This window comes from Oncorhynchus clarkii, chromosome 17 (genome assembly GCF_045791955.1).
Source record: "Oncorhynchus clarkii lewisi isolate Uvic-CL-2024 chromosome 17, UVic_Ocla_1.0, whole genome shotgun sequence".
Classification (NCBI taxonomy): domain Eukaryota; kingdom Metazoa; phylum Chordata; class Actinopteri; order Salmoniformes; family Salmonidae; genus Oncorhynchus; species Oncorhynchus clarkii.
The window spans coordinates 12,377,767-12,396,465 of NC_092163.1; the positions used below are offsets into that span (position 1 = coordinate 12,377,767).

The following is an 18,699-nucleotide window of genomic DNA, read 5'->3' on the forward strand; positions in this document are numbered from 1 at the left end:
TCAGCTGTGTTGCTTTTACGCCAAACATAACGTTTTGCATTGTTGCCAAAAAGTTCAATTTTGGTTTCATCTGACCAGAGCACCTTCTTCCACATGTTTGGTGTGTCTCCCAGGTGGCTTGTGGCAAACTTTAAACAACACTTTTTATGGATATCTTTAAGAAATGGCTTTCTTTTTGCCACTCTTCCATAAAGGCCAGATTTGTGCAATATACAACTGATTGTTGTCCTATGGACAGAGTCTCCCACCTCAGCTGTAGATCTCTGCAGTTCATCCAGAGTGATCATGGGCCTCTTGGCTGCATCTCTGATCAGTCTTCTCCTTGTATGAGCTGAAAGTTTAGAGGGACGGCCAGGTCTTGGTAGATTTGCAGTGGTCTGATACTCCTTCCATTTCAATATTATCGCGTGCACAGTGCTCCTTGGGATGTTTAAAGCTTGGGAAATCTTTTTGTATCCAAATCCGGCTTTAAACTTCTTCACAACAGTATCTCGGACCTGCCTGGTGTGTTCCTTGTTCTTCATGATGCTCTCTGCGCTTTTAACGGACCTCTGAGACTATCACAGTGCAGGTGCATTTATACGGAGACTTGATTACACACAGGTGGATTGTATTTATCATCATTAGTCATTTAGGTCAACATTGGATCATTCAGAGATCCTCACTGAACTTCTGGAGAGAGTTTGCTGCACTGAAAGTAAAGGGGCTGAATAATTTTATCCAATAAATGTCGTTCCACTTCATGATTGTGTCCCACTTGTTGTTGATTCTTCACAAAAAAAATACAGTTTTATATCTTTATGTTTGAAGCCTGAAATGTGGCAAAAGGTCGCAAAGTTCAAGGGGGCCGAATACTTTCGCAAGGCACTGTATATAGTGTTGTAACGATATGCAAATTGTTAAAGTACAAAAGTAAAAATAAATAAAAATAATAATAAATAAAATATTGGTTGTATTTACAAGTGTACAAGTCTGCTGTTAATTATAATGCAGAGGATTTCCCCAAGGTTGCTGTTGACACATCCCACGGTAGTTATTGGGGTCAAATTTGTCTCCACTTTTGTGGATTGGGGTGATCAGTCTCTCTCTCGGTCTCTCTGTCTCTCGGTCTTTGTCTGTCTCTCTGTCTTTGTCTGTCCGTCTCTTTCTGTATGTCTGTCCGTCTCTCTCTCTCTCTCTCTCTCTCTCTCTCTCTCTCTCTCTCTCTCTCTCTCTCTCTCTCTCTCTCTCTCTCTCAATTCCAATTCCAATTCAATGGCTTTATTGGCATGGGAAGCACATGTTAACATTGCCAAAGCAAGTGAAATAGATAATAAACAAAACTGAAATAAACAATAGACATTTTTTTTCACCTTTATTTAGCCAGGCAGGCTAGTTGAGAACAAGTTCTCATTTGCAACTGTGACCTGGCCAAGATAAAGCAAAGCAGTTCCACACATACAACAACACAGAGTTATATATGGAATAAACAAACATACAATCAATAATACAGTAGAAAAATCTATATACATTATGTGCAAATGAGGTAGGATAAGAGAGGTAAGGCAATAAATAGGCCATGGTGGCAAAGTAATTACAATATAGCAATTAAACACTGGAATGGTAGGATGTGCAGAAGATTAATGTGCAAGTTGAGATACTGGGGTGCAAAAGAGCAAGATAAATAAATAAACACAGTATGGGGATGAGGTAGGTAGATAGATGGGCTGTTTACAGATGGGCTATGTACAGGTGCAGTGATCTGTGAGCTGTTCTGACAGCTGGTGCTTATAGCTAGTGAGGGAGGTAAGAGTCCCCAGCTTCAGAGATTTTTGCAGTTCGTTCCAGTCATTGGCAGCAGAGAACTGGAAGGAGAGGCGGCCAAAGGAGGAATTGGCTTTGGGGGTGACCAGTGAGATACACCTGCTGGAGCACATGCTACGGATGGGTGCTGCTATGGTGACCAGTGAGCTGAGATAAGGTGGGGCTTTACCGCAGAGACTTGTAGATGACCTGGAGCCAGTGGGTTTGGCGACGAGTATGAAGCGAGGGCCAGCCAACGAGAGCGTACAGGTCGCAGTGGTGGGTGGTATAAGGGGCTTTGGTGACAAAACGGATGGCACTGTGATAGACTGCATCCAATTTGTTGAGTATAGTGTTGGAGGCTATTTTGTAAATGCCATCGCCGATGTCGAGGATCGGTAGGATGGTCAGTTTTCCGAGGGTATGTTTGGCAGCGTAAGTGAAGGATGCTTTGTTGCGAAACAGGAAGCCAATTCTAGATTTAGAGTCTGGAAGGAGTGTTTACAGTCTAACCAGACATCTAGGTATTTGTAGTTGTCCACATATTCTAAGTCAGAACCGTCCAGAGTAGTGATGCTGGACGGGCGAGCAGGTGCGGGCAGCAATTGGTTGAAGAGCATGCATTTAGTTTTACTTGCATTAAGAGCAGTTGCAGGCCACGGAAGGAGAGTTGTATGGCATTGAAGCTCATCTGGAGGTTAGCTAACACAGTGTCCAACGAAGGGCCAGAGGTATACAGAATGGTGTCGCATAGAGGTGGATCAAAGAATCACCAGCAGTGAGAGCGACGTCATTGATGTATACAGAGAAGAGAGTCAGCCCGAGAATTGAACCCTGTACCACCCGCTACAGAGACTAGAGACTGCCAGAGGTCCGGACAACAGGCCCTCCGATTTGACATACTGAACTCTATCGGAGAAGTAGTTGGTGAACCAAGCGAGGCAATCATTTGAGAAACCAAGGCTGTTGAGTCTGCCAATAAGAATGTTGTGATTGACAGAGTCGAAAGCCTTAGCCAGGTCGATGAATACGGCTGCACAGTAATGTCTCTTATCGATGGTTATGATATCGTTTAGGACCTTGAGCGTGGCTGAGGTGCAGCCATGACCAGCTCTGAAACCAGATTGCATAGTGGAGAAGGTATGGTGAGTTTCGAAATGGTCGGTAATCTGTTTGTTAACTTGGCTTTCAAAGACCTTAGAAAGGCAGGGTAGAATAGATATAGGTCTGTAGCAGTTTGGGTCTAGAGTGTCTCCCCCTTTGAAGAGGGGGATGACCGCGGCAGCTTTCCAATCTATGGGAATCTCAGACGATACGAAAGAGAGGTTGAACAGGCTATTAATAGGGGTTGTAATAATTTCGGCAGATCATTTTAGAAAGAGAGGGTCCAGATTGTCTAGCCCGGCTGATTTGTAGGGGTCCAGATTTTGCAGCTCTTTCAGAACATCAGCTATCTGGATTTGGGTGAAGGAGAAGTGGGGGAGGTTTGGACGAGTTGCTGTGGGCAGCGCAGAGCTGTTGACTGGGGTAGGGGTAGCCAGGTGGAAAGCATGGCCAGCCGTAGAAAAATGCTTATTGAAATTCTCAGTTATAGTGGATTTATTGGTAGTGGCAGTGTTTCCTAGCCTCATGCAGTGGGAAGCTGGGAGGAGGTGCTCTTATTCTCCATAGACTTTACAGTGTCCCAGAACTGTTTTGAGTTTGTTCTACAGGATGCAAATTTCTGCTTGAAAAAGCTAGCCTTAGCTTTCCTAACTGCCTGTGTATATTGGTTCCTAAGTTCCCTAAAAAGTTGCATATCACGGGGGCTATTCGATGCTAATGCAGAACGCCACAGGATGTTTTTGTGCTGGTCAAGGGCATACAGGTCTGGAGTGAACCAAGGGCTATATCTATTCCTAGTTCTACATTTTTTGAATGGACTATGCTTATTTAAAATGGTGAGAAAGGCACTTTTAAAGAATAACCAGGCATCCTCTACTGACAGGATGAGGTCAATGTCATTCCAGGATACCCTGGCCAGGTCAATTAGAAAGGCCTGTTCGCAGAAGTGTTTTAGGGAACGTTTGACAGTGATGAGGGGTGGTCGTTTGACCGCAGACCCATTACGGATGCAGGCAATGAGGCAGTGATTGCTGAGATTTTGGTTAAAAACAGCAGAGGTGTATTTGGAGGGCGAGTTAGTTAGGATGATCTCTATGAGGGTGCCCGTGTTTACGGATTTGGGGTTGTACCTGGTAGGTTCATTGATAATTTGTGTGAGATTGAGGGCATCAAGCTTAGATTGTAGGATGGCCGGGTGTTAATCATGTCCCAGTTTAGGTCACCTAGAAGCACGAGATAGATGGGGGGCAATCAATTCACATATGGTGTCCAGGGCACAGCTGGGGACAGAGGGTGGTCTATAGCAAGCGGCAACGGTGAGAGACATGTTTCTGGAAAGGTGAATTTTTAGAAGTAGAAGCTCGAATTGTTTTGGCTCAGACCTGAATTGTAAGATACAGTGGGGCAAAAAAGAATTTAGTCATCCACCAATTGTGCAAGTTCTCCCACTTAAAAAGATGAGAGAGGCCTGTAATTTTCATCATTTTGTCTGTCAACTATGACAGACAAAATGAGAAAAAAAATCCAGAAAATCACATTATAGGATTTTAAATTAATTAATTTGCAAATTATGGTGGAAAATAAGTATTTAGGCCTCCCGGGTGGCGCAGTGGTTAAGGGCGCTGTACTGCAGCGCCAGCTGTGCCATCAGAGTCCCTGGGTTCGCGCCCAGGCTCTGTCGTAACCGGCCGCGACCGGGAGGTCCGTGTGGCGACGCACAATTGGCCTAGCGTCGTCGGGGTTAGGGAGGGATTGGTCGGTAGGGATCTTCTTGTCTCATCGCGCACCAGCGACTCCTGTGGCGGGCCGGGCGCAGTGCGCGCTAGCCAAGGTTGCCAGGTGTACGGTGTAGCCTCCGACACATTGGTGCGGCTGGCTTCCGGGTTGGATGCGCGCTGTGTTAAGAAGCAGTACGGCTGGTTGGGTTGTGTATCGGAGGACGCATGACATTCAGCCTTCGTCTCTCCCGAGCCCGTACGGGAGTTGTAGCAATGAGACAAGATAGTAGCACCTACAACAATTGGATACCACGAAATTGGGGAGAAAAAAGGGGATAAAATTTTTAAAAAATATATATAAAAAATAAATAAAAAAAGTATTTGGTCACCTACAAACAGGCAATATTTCTGGCTCTCACAGACCTGTGACTTCTTCTTTAAGAGGCTCCTCTGTCCTCCACTCGTTACCTGTATTAATGGCACCTGTTTGAACTTGTTATCACTATAAAAGACACCTGTCCACAACCTCAAACAGTCACACTCCAAACTCCACTAGGGCCAAGACCAAAGAGCTGTCAAAGGACACCAGAAACAAAATTGTAGACCTGCACCAGGCTGGGAAGACTGAATCTGCAATAGGTACGCAGCTAGGTTTGAAGAAATCAAATGTGGGAGCCATTATTAGGAAATGGAAGACATACAAGACCACTGATAATCTCCCTCGATCTGGGGCTCCACGCAAGATCTCACCCCGTGGGGTCAAAATGATCACAAGAACAGTGAGCAAAAATCCCAGAACCACACGGGGGGACCTAGTGAATGACCTGCAGAGAGCTGGGACCAAAGTAACAAAGCCTACCATCAGTAACACACTACGCCGCCAGGGACTCAAATCCTGCAGTGCCAGACGTGTCCCCCTGCTTAAGCCAGTACATGTCCAGGCCCGTCTGAAGTTTGCTAGAGAGCATTTGGATGATCCAGAAGAATATTGGGAGAATGTCACATGGTCAGATGAAACCAAAATATAACTTTTTGGTAAAAACTCAACTTGTCGTGTTTGGAGGACAAAGAATGCTGAGTTGCATCCAAATAACCCCATACCTACTGTGAAGCATGGGGGTGGAAACATCATGCTTTGGGGCTGTTTTTCTGCAAAAGGACCAGGACGACTGATCCGTGTAAAGGAAAGAATGAATGGGGCCATGTATCGTGAGATTATGAGTGAAAACCTCCTTCCATCAGCAAGGGCATTGAAGATGAAACGTGGCTGGGTCTTTCAGCATGACAATGATCCCAAACACACCGCCCGGGCAACGAAGGAGTAGAAAATATTTGGTGGGAGTTGAAAGTCTGTGTTGCCCAGCAACAGCCCCAAAACATCACTGCTCTAGAGGAGATCTGCATGGAGGAATGGGCCAAAATACCAGCAACAGTGTGTGGAAACCTTGTGAAGATTTACAGAAAATGTTTGACCTCTGTCATTGCCAACAAAGTAACAAAGTATTGAAAGTATTGAGATGAACTTTTGTTATTGACCAAATACTTATTTTCCACCATAATTTGCAAATAAATTCATTAAAATTCCTACAATGTGATTTTCTTGATTTCTTTCTTTCTCATTTTGTCTGTCATAGTTGAAGTGTACCTATGATGAAAATTACAGGCCTCTCTCATATTTTTAAGTGGGAGAACTTGCACAATTGGTGGCTGACTAAATACTTGTTTGCCCCACTGTAGAACTCTGCAGTCTTTCTATGCAGTAGATTGCATCACCGCCCCCTTTGGCAGTACTATCTTGGCGGAAAATGTTATATTTAGGGATGGAAATTTCAGGGGTTTTGGTGGTTTTCCTAAGCCAGGATTCATACACGGCTAAGACAGCGGGGGGGTTCCGTGCCCCGTACTGGCAGTAGAAGGTGTCCGGATATTGTAGCCGAGGAGTGGGCTTCAGGAGTAGCCCAGGAGCCCTAGCCGGGAGATGGGTCTAGCATGGGCTAGCCCCAGGCTAGTTGGTGCTTGCTACGGGACGGAAACGTTAGCCAGGAGTAGTCAACCCGGGTTGCGGTTAGCTAGCTGCCATGATCCAGATCAAAGAGTTCAGAGTTTGTGATAGGAATCCGGGGATATGGAGAGAAAAATAGGTCCGGTATGCTCTGGTTTGAAACGCGTTGTACAAACTGGCTAGAGCTTTCCGACCTAAGGGTTAGCTGACTGATAGCTGGTAGCTAGTTAGCTAGCTAGCTTCAGTTGAGGTATTCCAGTTCGGAGGTGAATAGAAATACTTTAGAAAAAAACAGATCCACACCACATTGGGTGAGGCGTGTTGCAGGAGAGTATTTTGAAGTTGAGGTTTAGGAAAAAAAAAAAATTAAATCCCAAGAAAAATATATAAAAAGATATATATATACATGATACGAGACAAAACAACGACGTCTGACTGCTACGTCATCTTGAATTCAAAATTAACAGTAAACATTACACTCACATAAGTTCCAAAAGAATAAAGACATTTCAAATGTCATATTATGTCTATATACAGTGTTGTGGCGATGTTAAAGTACAAAAGGGAAAATAAATAAACATAAATATGGGTTGTATTTACAATGGTGTTTGTTCTTCACTGGTGGCACTTTACTTGTGGCAACAGGTCACAAATCTTGCTGCTGTGATGGCATACTGTGGTATTTCACCCAGTAGATATGGGAGTTTAATAAAATTGGGTTTGTTTTTTAATTCTGGATCTGTGTAATCTGAAGGAAATACAGTGCCTTGTGAAAGTATTCGGCCCCCTTGAACTTTGCGACCTTTTGCCACATTTCAGGCTTCAAACATAAAGATATAAAACTGTATTTTTTTGTGAAGAATCAACAACAAGTGGGACACAATCATGAAGTGGAACGACATTTATTGGATATTTCAAACTTTTTTAACAAATCAAAAACTGAAAAATTGGGCGTGCAAAATTATTCAGCCCCCTTAAGTTAATACTTTGTAGCGCCACCTTTTGCTGCGATTACAGCTGTAAGTCGCTTGGGGTATGTCTCTATCAGTTTTGCACATCGAGAGACTGAAATTTTTTCCCATTCCTCCTTGCAAAACAGCTCGAGCTCAGTGAGGTTGGATGGAGAGCATTTGTGAACAGCAGTTTTCAGTTCTTTCCACAGATTCTCGATTGGATTCAGGTCTGGACTTTGACTTGGCCATTCTAACACCTGGATATGTTTATTTTTGAACTATTCCATTGTAGATTTTGCTTTATGTTTTGGATCATTGTCTTGTTGGAAGACAAATCTCTGTCCCAGTCTCAGGTCTTTTGCAGACTCCATCAGGTTTTCTTCCAGAATGGTCCTGTATTTGGCTCCATCCATCTTCCCATCAATTTTAACCATCTTCCCTGTCCCTGCTGAAGAAAAGCAGGCCCAAACCATGATGCTGCCACCACCATGTTTGACAGTGGGGATGGTGTGTTCAGCTGTGTTGCTTTTACGCCAAACATAACGTTTTGCATTGTTGCCAAAAAGTTCAATTTTGGTTTAATCTGACCAGAGCACCTTTTTCCACATGTTTGGTGTGTCTCCCAGGTGGCTTGTGGCAAACTTTAAACGACACTTTTTATGCATATCTTTAAGAAATGGCTTTCTTCTTGCCACTCTTCCATAAAGGCCAGATTTGTGCAATATACGACTGATTGTTGTCCTATGGACAGAGTCTCCCACCTCAGCTGTAGATCTCTGCAGTTCATCCAGAGTGATCATGGGCCTCTTGGCTGCATCTCTGATCAGTCTTCTCCTTGTATGAGCTGAAAGTTTAGAGGGACGGCCAGGTCTTGGTAGATTTGCAGTGGTCTGATACTGCTTCCATTTCAATATTATCGCTTGCACAGTGCTCCTTGGGATGTTTAAAGCTTGGGAAATCTTTTTGTATGCAAATCCAGCTTTAAACTTCTTCACAACAGTATCTCGGACCTGCCTGGTGTGTTCCTTGTTCTTCATGATGCTCTCTGCGCTTTTAACGGACCTATGAGACTATCACAGTGCAGGTGCATTTATACGGAGACTTGATTACACACAGGTGGATTGTATTTATCATCATTAGTCATTTAGGTCAACATTGGATCATTCAGAGATCCTCACTGAACTTCTGGAGAGAGTTTGCTGCACTGAAAGTAAAGGGGCTGAATAATTTTGCACGCCCAATTTTTCAGTTTTTTATTTGTTAAAAAAGTTTGAAATATCCAATAAATGTCGTTCCACTTCATGATTGTGTCCCACTTGTTGTTGATTCTTCACAAAAAAATACAGTTTTATATCTTTATGTTTGAAGCCTGAAATGTGGCAAAAGGTCGCAAAGTTCAAGGGGGCCGAATACTTTCGCAAGGCACTGTATGCGTCTCTATGATCATACATTTGGCAGGAAGCTCAATTTCCACCTCATTTTGTGGGCAGTTTCTCAATAACAAGGCCATGTTCACTGAGTCTGTACATAGTCAACGCTTTCCTTAAGTTTGGGTCAGTCAGAGTGGTCAGATATTTTGCCACTCTGTACTCTCTGTTTAGGGCCATATAGCATTCTAGTTTGCTCTGTTGTTTTGTTAATTTTTTCCAATGTAATTCTCTTTTTGTTTTCTCATGATTTGGTTGGGTCTAATTGTGTTGCTGTCCTGGGACTCTGTGAGGTCTGTTTGTGTTTGTGAACAGAGCCCCAGGACCAGCTTGCATAGGGGACTCTTCTCTGTAGATGATGGCTTTGCTATGGAAGGTTTGCGAATCGATTCCTTTTAGGTGGTTGTAGAATTTAACAGCTCTTTTCTGGATTTTGATAATTACAGAGTATTGGCCTAATTCTGCTCTGCAGACATTATTGTGTGATCTAGGGCAACGGTGTCTAGATGGAATTTGTATTTGTGGTCCTGGTGACTGGACCTTTTTTGGAACACCATTATTTTGGTCTTATTGAGATTTACTGTCAGGGCCAAGGTATGCAGAAGATGTAGGTGCTGCTGAAGGCCCTCCTTGGTTGGTGACAGAAGCACCAGATCATCAGCAAACAGTAGACATTTTACTTCAGATTCTAGTAGCTGCGGACTGTTCTAGTGCCCTCGTCTATTCGTTGATATATATGTTGAAGAGGGTGGGGCTTAAGCTGCATCCCTGTCTCACCCCACGGCCCTGTGGAAAGAAATGTGTGTGTTTTTTGCCAATATTAACCGCACACACTGTTTGTGTAAATGGATTTTATAGTGTCGTATGTTTTTCCCCCAACACCACTTTCCATACATTTGTGTAGCAGACCCTCATGCCACATTGAGTCAAAGGTTTTTTTTCAATCAACAAAGCATGAGAAGACTTTGCCTTTGCCTTTTTTTTGGTTTGTTTGTTTGTCAATTAGGGTGTGCAGGGTGAATACGTGGTCTGTCGGTAAAACATTTGGTAAAAAGCCAATTTGATATTTGCTCAGTACATTGTTTTCACTGAGGAAATGTATGAGTCTGCTGTCAATCATAATGCAGAGGATTTTCCCAAGGTTGCTGTTGACTCGTATCCCACGGTAGTTATTGGGGTAAAATTTGTCTCCACTTTTGTGGATTGTTGACCTCCCCCCTCTCTCTCTCTGCAGCATGGCCAGCTCATTCAGGAAGAAGTATGTCCTTGCAGACTCAGGCTTGGGTGGAGCCTGGCAGCTCCTGTGTAGCTGGGACTTCAGTGTGACTAACGAGAAAGCCGTACGCCAGCGCAAGAACAATCTGCGCATCCAACTCAAGGTCACTTTCACTGTAATCTCAGAAACCAGAACCAAATCTTGTGTGAGCTGGCAGGTTATCAGGCTTTTACAAGCGTCTAATGTCACTGTTGTATGATAAACTATTACTGTAGCTTTGTTGAACTCATGGCCGTATCATTATTGTAGCTTTGTTGACTTCATTGCCATATCATTACTGTAGCTTTGTTGACCTCGTTGCCACATTACTGTAGCTTTGTTGACCTCATGTCCATATCATTACTTTAGATTTGTTGACCTCATGGCTAGATCATTACTGTAGCTTTGTTGATCTCATTGCCATATAATTTTTGTAGCTTTGTTGATCTCATTGCCACATAATTACTGTAGCTTTGTTTACCTCATGTCCGTATCATTACTGTAGCTTTGTTGATCTCATTGCCATATAATTATTGTAGCTTTGTTTACCTCATGTCCATATCATTACTGTAGCTTTGTTTACCTCATGTCCATATCATTACTTTAGCTTTGTTGACCTCGTGGCTATATCATTACTGGAGCTTTGTTGACCTCATGTCCAAATCATAACTGTAGCTTTGTTACAAGAAATAATGTAATATCGCTGAACAAATCCCACATTTGAGAGACTAGATAAATGTCCAGTACTTGTGACTCAGTACTGATCTGCTCTTCCATACATAGAATACTCTGCTCTCTGACTTGTTAGGGGGCCCAAATAGGATCTCTCTCAGATAACCAACTGTGAAATAACTTTGAAATAATGTTTCCATTCCCCTCCAGGAGTCCTTATCAGAAAAGGTCCAGGTAGCCCTGCTACCTCTGACAGAGAGGCTGAAGCACTATGGGGTCTTCCTGGGTACCTGGCTGCTCTCCACGGGCATGGCCTTGGGCTGTGGCGCCAGTGTCTACTTCCTGTGTCAATATGACACATGGGTATGGTACATTTTATTAACTTTCATATAACCAGGAAGTCCCATTGAGGTCAGAAGAACTCTTTCCCAAGGGAGACCTTACATAAACGTTGTGACACGATGGCACGTTGCTTCCTTATAAAGCTTGTGTTGTTAATGTATGATCCGGGGATCAGCTGACCCTGATCCATCTAAGTATGATGAAGACCAGGCGGTGATTAGTTGAATCAGGTGTGTTAGTGCTGGGCTAAAACAAATGCCTGCACAATGTGTAGCTCCGGGACTAGAGTCGATGACCATGGTATAAGACATACCCTTGTATACAGTAATTCAAAGTGTGTCATTGTGTCTGTGTGTACCTGAGCATATCTGAATCATATAGCATCAATACAATACTACTTTCCTGGCTGTACAGGGTGTGGTCTTTATAACGGTGTTAGTGTGACATCATTGCTACACTTCCACCAAATTATTATAATATTTTTTTTTCAATTTAACCTTCATTTAACTAGGCAAGTCAGTTAAAAACAACTTCTTATTTACAATGACAGCCTACACCGGCCAAGGCCGGACGAAGCTGGGCCAATTGTGCGCCGCCCTATGGGACTCCCAATCACGGCCGGTTGTGATACAGCCTGGATTCGAACCAAGGTGCCTGTAGTGACGTCTCTAACATTGAGATGCAGTGCCTTAGACCGCTGCGCCACTCGGGAGCACCTAAGACTTACCCTACACCATTGTGTCACCACTGATCTATTGTTAATGGAAGCTCAAGTGTTTGTGTTTCCAGCAGTAGTGTGATGATAAAGACTTGGGGAGAGCAGAATCAACAAAATCTGCATCATCAAGACTGTTGCTTTGTGACAAGGTGTTAAAGTCCACAGTTAGCCATTGTTGTGTAAATGCCAGCTGAAAAGTACCCAGGGCCTTGGCTCCAAGTCAAAGCATGTTAGCCGGAGACATGGTCCAGTGAGACATGGGTGCCGGCATGCATAGATGGAAACAGAAAAATCTGAGCCTTTTGTGTGAAACATTGGGGTAAATCTCAAATGGAAACTGGACACTATCTTGCTAAAGTTGTGATTGATTATGTCCAGATTTCAGTGTCTTATCTTTTCTCCAGGCTGGTTGCTTCTAGGCACTGATCTATGAACAGCTCACCCTCTCCAAAGCCTCTTTTTAACATGATGGAAACACAAAACTGTCCTTAGATCAGAACAAACTGACCTACTATGGTATCTTTCCAGCGGACGAGGCAGTCATCGGACAAACCTTCCGGCTCTCTCCTGGAGGAGGCCGCTACTCTCCTCCTCCCCTTTGTGGTGTCCCTGATCAATCTGGTCGTCCCTCTCTTCTACTCTCTGTTCAAAAAGATAGAGCACTACTCCAACCCTCGCATGCAGGTCTATGCCATCATAGTCAGGTTAGAGATGGATACAAAACACATTTATAAATACATACGCTACCGGTCAAAAGTTTAGATACACCTACTCATGTCGTAACCAAAAAAGTGTTAAACAAATCAAAATATATTTTAGATTGTTCAAAGTTGCCACCCTTTGCCTTGATGACAGCTTCGCACACTCTTGGCATTCTCTCAACCAGCTTCACCGGGAATGCTTTTCCAACAGTCTTGAAGGAGTTCCCAAATATGCTGAGCACTTGTTGGCTGCTTTTCCTTTTCACTCTGCGGTCCAACTCATTCCAAACCATCTCAAATGGGTTGAGGTCGGGTGATTGTGGAGGCCAGGTCATCTGATGCAGCACTCCATCACTCTCCTTCTTGGTCAAATAGCCCTTATACAGACTAGAGGTGTTTTTGGGTCAAAATGATAGTCCCACTAAGTGCAAACCAGAATGGGATGGCGTATCACTGCAGAATGCTGTGGTAGCCATGCTGGTTAAGTGTGCCTTTAATTCTAAATAAATCACTGACAGTGTCACCAGCAAAGCACCCCCACACCATCACAAATCCTCCTCCATGCTTCACAGTGGGAACCACACATGCAGAGATCCTCCATTCACTTACTCTGCGTCTCACAAAACACAGTGGTTTGAACGAAAAATCTCACATTTGGACTCATCAGACCAAAAGGACAGATTTCCATCGGTCTAATGTCCATTGCTCATGTTTCTTGGCCCAAGGAAGTCTCTTCTTATTATTGGTTTCCTTTAGTAGTGGTTTGTTTGCAGCAATCGACCATGAAGGTCTGATTCACGCAGTCTCCTCTGAACAGTTGATGTTGCGATGTGTCTGTTACTTGAACTCTGTGAAGAATTTATTTGGGCTGCAATTTCTGAGGCTGGTAACTCTAATGAACTTGTCCTCTGTTGCAGAGGAAACTCTGGGTCTTGCTTTCCTGTGGTGGTCCTCATGAGAGCCAGTTTCATCATAGCGCTTGATGGTTTTTGCGACTGCACTTGAAGAAAGTTCTTGAAATCTTCCAGATTGACTGACCTTCATGTCAACGGATCGGACCCTTTTTCCCAATTTCTGCCTAAAATGACATACACAAATCTAACTGCCAGTAGCTCAGGACCTGAAGCAAGGATATGAATATTCTTGATACAATTTGATTTGTTTAACACTTTTTTGGTTACCACATGATTCCATATGTGTTATTGCATAGTTTTGATGTCTTCACTATTATTCTACAATGTAGAAAATAGTAAAAATAAAGAAAAACCCTGGAGTAGGTGTGTCCAAAGCTTTGACTGGTACAGTATATTGAAATCGATTGATCAAAACTATTTGCTCAATGATCAATTTAAAGTAACGCCTTAATTAAATATTACAGTAATGCATAAATAAATACTAAATATGCTTAATACAATATCAGGAAAAAACAGAACGGTCATATACTGTACAATGACTGATGTTTTGAATTCCTTTTTCCTTTCTAGAAATGTCATTCTCAAGATGTCCATTCTGGGTATTCTCTGCTACTACTGGATGAAGGATGTGGCCAATACATTTTCAGTAAGTCCTTTTAATAAACCAAATCACATTCATGCTTTCAAAAATGTTTTTTATTGTCATTGATATGTACTGTGTGTTCATTCACCACTGTGATTCCAATCGTTTGTCTTAGTGCTGGGAGTCCATCGTAGGACAAGCCTTGTACAGACTGGTTATTATGGACTTCCTCTTCATAATGTTAGGATCCTTCTTTGGAGAGTTCCTGAGCAAGTGAGTGGCATTTTCGAAACACATTTTCCCATAACGTGTTCACTTAAAGCTAAACATGCTACAGTATGCAGTAGAATTCTATACTGTAACTCATCTTTCTGTTTGGAGGGAAAGTTTCAGTGAAAATATGCTCTTCTGTAACTCCTTTGTTATTTTCTCCACCAGTGTCATTGGGACTAAATGCATACAGAGCCTGGGAGTTCCAGAGTTTGACGTTGCCAGGAATGTCCTTGACCTGATCTATGCACAGACCCTGGCATGGTACTGACGTTATTTCATTACACTGTACTCTACTGTACTGTACTCTACTGGACTCTACTGTACTGTACTCTACTGTACTGTGCTCTACTGGACTCTACTGTACTGTACTGTACTGTACTCTACTGGACTGCACTCTACTGTACTGTGCTCTACTGTACTCTACTGTACTCTACTGTACTGCACTCTACTGTACTGTACTCTACTGGACTCTACTGTACTGTACTCTACTGTACTGTGCTCTACTGTACTCTACTGTACTCTACTGGACTCTACTGTACTGTGCTCTACTGTACTCTACTGTACTGTACTCTACTGTACTGTGCTCTAATGTACTCTACTGTACTCTACTCTACTGTACTCTACTCTACTGTAATGTGCTCTAATGTACTCTACTCTACTGTGCTCTAATGTACTCTACTGTACTGAACTGTGCTGTCCTCGACTCTAATCTCTGTTCATCTATAGCTCCATCTATTTTCATAGTAAAACATAACACAGTACTGTGGATGAGATATGGTCAATTCTTATAACCATGTTTTTCTGTCTGCAGGATCGGAATCTACTTCTCTCCCCTCCTCCCAGTGATACAGATAATCAAGTTCTTCATCCTCTTCTACCTAAAGAAGGTAACCTGTTCAGTATGGTTCTTCTACCTAAAGAAGGTAACCTGTTCAGTATGGTTCTTCTACCTAAAGAAGGTAACCTGTTCAATATGGTTCTTCTACCTTAAGAAGGTAACCTGTTCAGTATGGTTCTTCTACCTAAAGAAGGTAACCTGTTCAGTACGGTTCTTCTACCTAAAGAAGGTAACCTGTTCAGTATGGTTCTTCTACCCAAAGAAGGTAACCTGTTCAATATGGTTCTTCTACCTTAAGAAGGTAACCTGTTCAGTATGGTTCTTCTACCTAAAGAAGGTAACCTGTTCAGTACGGTTCTTCTACCTAAAGAAGGTAACCTGTTCAGTATGGTTCTTCTACCCAAAGAAGGTAACCTGTTCAGTACGGTTATTCTACCTAAAGAAGGTAACCTGTTCAGTATGGTTCTTCTACCTAAAGAAGGTAACCTGTGCAGTATGGTTCTTCTACCTAAAGAAGGTAACCTGTTCAGTATGGTTCTTCTACCTAAAGAAGGTAACCTGTTCAGTATGGTTCTTCTACCTAAAGAAGGTAACCTGTTCAGTATGGTTCTTCTACCTAAAGAAGGTAACCTGTTCAGTATGGTTCTTCTACCAAAAGAAGGTAACCTGTTCAGTATGGTTCTTCTACCTAAAGAAGGTAACCTGTTCAGTACGGTTCTTCTACCTAAAGAAGGTAACCTGTTCAGTATGGTTCTTCTACCTAAAGAAGGTAACCTGTTCAGTATGGTTCTTCTACCTAAAGAAGGTAACCTGTTCAGTATGGTTCTTCTACCTAAAGAAGGTAACCTGTTCAGTATGGTTCTTCTACCTAAAGAAGGTAACCTGTTCAGTATGGTTCTTCTACCTAAAGAAGGTAACCTGTTCAGTATGGTTCTTCTACCTAAAGAAGGTAACCTGTTCAGTATGGTTCTTCTACCAAAAGAAGGTAACCTGTTCAGTATGGTTCTTCTACCTAAAGAAGGTAACCTGTTCAGTACGGTTCTTCTACCTAAAGAAGGTAACCTGTTCAGTATGGTTCTTCTACCTAAAGAAGGTAACCTGTTCAGTATGGTTCTTCTACCTAAAGAAGGTAACCTGTTCAATATGGTTCTTCTACCTAAAGAAGGTAACCTGTTCAGTATGGTTATTCTACCTAAAGAAGGTAACCTGTTCAGTACGGTTATTCTACCTAAAGAAGGTAACCTGTTCAGTACGGTTCTTCTACCTAAAGAAGGTAACCTGTTCAGTATGGTTCTTCTACCTAAAGAAGGTAACCTGTTCAGTACGGTTATTCTACCTAAAGAAGGTAACCTGTTCAGTATGGTTCTTCTACCTAAAGAAGGTAACCTGTTCAGTACGGTTCTTCTACCTAAAGAAGGTAACCTGTTCAGTACGGTTCTTCTACCTAAAGAAGGTAACCTGTTCAGTATGGTTCTTCTACCTAAAGAAGGTAACCTGTTCAGTATGGTTCTTCTACCTAAAGAAGGTAACCTGTTCAGTATGGTTCTTCTACCTAAAGAAGGTAACCTGTTCAGTATGGTTCTTCTACCTAAAGAAGGTAACCTGTTCAGTATGGTTCTTCTACCTAAAGAAGGTAACCTGTTCAGTATGGTTCTTCTACCTAAAGAAGGTAACCTGTTCAGTATGGTTCTTCTACCTAAAGAAGGTAACCTGTTCAGTATGGTTCTTCTACCAAAAGAAGGTAACCTGTTCAGTATGGTTCTTCTACCTAAAGAAGGTAACCTGTTCAGTACGGTTATTCTACCTAAAGAAGGTAACCTGTTCAGTACGGTTATTCTACCTAAAGAAGGTAACCTGTTCAGTACGGTTATTTTACCTAAAGAAGGTAACCTGTTCAGTACGGTTCTTCTACCTAAAGAAGGTAACCTGTTCAGTACGGTTCTTCTACCTAAAGAAGGTAACCTGTTCAGTATGGTTCTTCTACCTAAAGAAGGTAACCTGTTCAGTATGGTTCTTCTACCTAAAGAAGGTAACCTGTTCAATATGGTTCTTCTACCAAAAGAAGGTAACCTGTTCAGTATGGTTATTCTACCTAAAGAAGGTAACCTGTTCAGTACGGTTATTCTACCTAAAGAAGGTAACCTGTTCAGTACGGTTCTTCTACCTAAAGAAGGTAACCTGTTCAGTACGGTTATTCTACCTAAAGAAGGTAACCTGTTCAGTATGGTTCTTCTACCTAAAGAAGGTAACCTGTTCAGTACGGTTCTTCTACCTAAAGAAGGTAACCTGTTCAGTACGGTTCTTCTACCTAAAGAAGGTAACCTGTTCAGTATGGTTCTTCTACCTAAAGAAGGTAACCTGTTCAGTACGGTTATTCTACCTAAAGAAGGTAACCTGTTCAGTATGGTTCTTCTACCTAAAGAAGGTAACCTGTTCAGTACGGTTCTTCTACCTAAAGAAGGTAACCTGTTCAGTACGGTTCTTCTACCTAAAGAAGGTAACCTGTTCAGTATGGTTCTTCTACCTAAAGAAGGTAACCTGTTCAGTATGGTTCTTCTACCTAAAGAAGGTAACCTGTTCATTACGGTAGATAATATAGGCTTAGCAGACACTTCTTATCCAAAGCAGTGAGTACATATTCAGGACAGTGAAAAAAGTATTTTATAGTACAGAAAGTGAGTACATTTTAGTATGGCAAGTGACCCCAGCAGGAATTGTTATTGCTAGCGCAGCACAGTAAGCTGAACCTTGGTGTTGATTCTCTGCCCTAGATACCATGCCATAGCAGAATGGGCCAGGCTCGTGTTACTCTCTTCTGAAGAGGATGCTGAATGTTTTATGATACGCTTGAATGGCATAGAATTAGCTCTATTTATAGATGGTAGCGATGGTCACTAGGATTTTCCAATACAATTAGGAAACATATATGAGTGTCCTGGAAATTAAAAGAGGTTGTTTCCCCTTTGGTATATACAGTGCCTTGCGAAAGTATTCGGCCCCCTTGAACTTTGCGACCTTTTGCCACATTTCAGGCTTCAAACATAAAGATATAAAACTGTATTTTTTTGTGAAGAATCGACAACAAGTGGGACACAATCATGAAGTGGAACGACATTTATTGGATATTTCAAACTTTTTTAACAAATCAAAAACTCAAAAATTGGGCGTGCAAAATTATTCAGCCCCTTTACTTTCAGTGCAGCAAACTCTCTCCAGAAGTTCAGTGAGGATTTCTGAATGATCCAATGTTGACCTAAATGACTAATGATGATAAATACAATCCACCTGTGTGTAATCAAGTCTCCGTATAAATGCACCTGCACTGTGATAGTTTTAGAGGTCCGTTAAAAGCGCAGAGAGCATCATGAAGAACAAGGAACACACCAGGCAGGTCCGAGATACTGTTGTGAAGAAGTT

General features: G+C 42.4%; 1 protein-coding gene across 1 annotated transcript in view; it reads left to right on the top strand.

The window, feature by feature from the left end:
- The window catches only part of LOC139369582 (transmembrane channel-like protein 5), a 39,288-nt gene that overhangs the window by 13,919 nt on the left and 6,670 nt on the right, over window positions 1-18,699 (top strand). Inside the window, exons 10-16 of the mRNA XM_071108831.1 lie at window positions 10,221-10,365; window positions 11,124-11,276; window positions 12,502-12,677; window positions 14,159-14,234; window positions 14,347-14,444; window positions 14,610-14,705; window positions 15,256-15,331. Coding sequence (XP_070964932.1) covers window positions 10,221-10,365; window positions 11,124-11,276; window positions 12,502-12,677; window positions 14,159-14,234; window positions 14,347-14,444; window positions 14,610-14,705; window positions 15,256-15,331 — 820 coding nt within the window. The remainder of the gene's footprint in view (window positions 1-10,220; window positions 10,366-11,123; window positions 11,277-12,501; window positions 12,678-14,158; window positions 14,235-14,346; window positions 14,445-14,609; window positions 14,706-15,255; window positions 15,332-18,699) is intronic.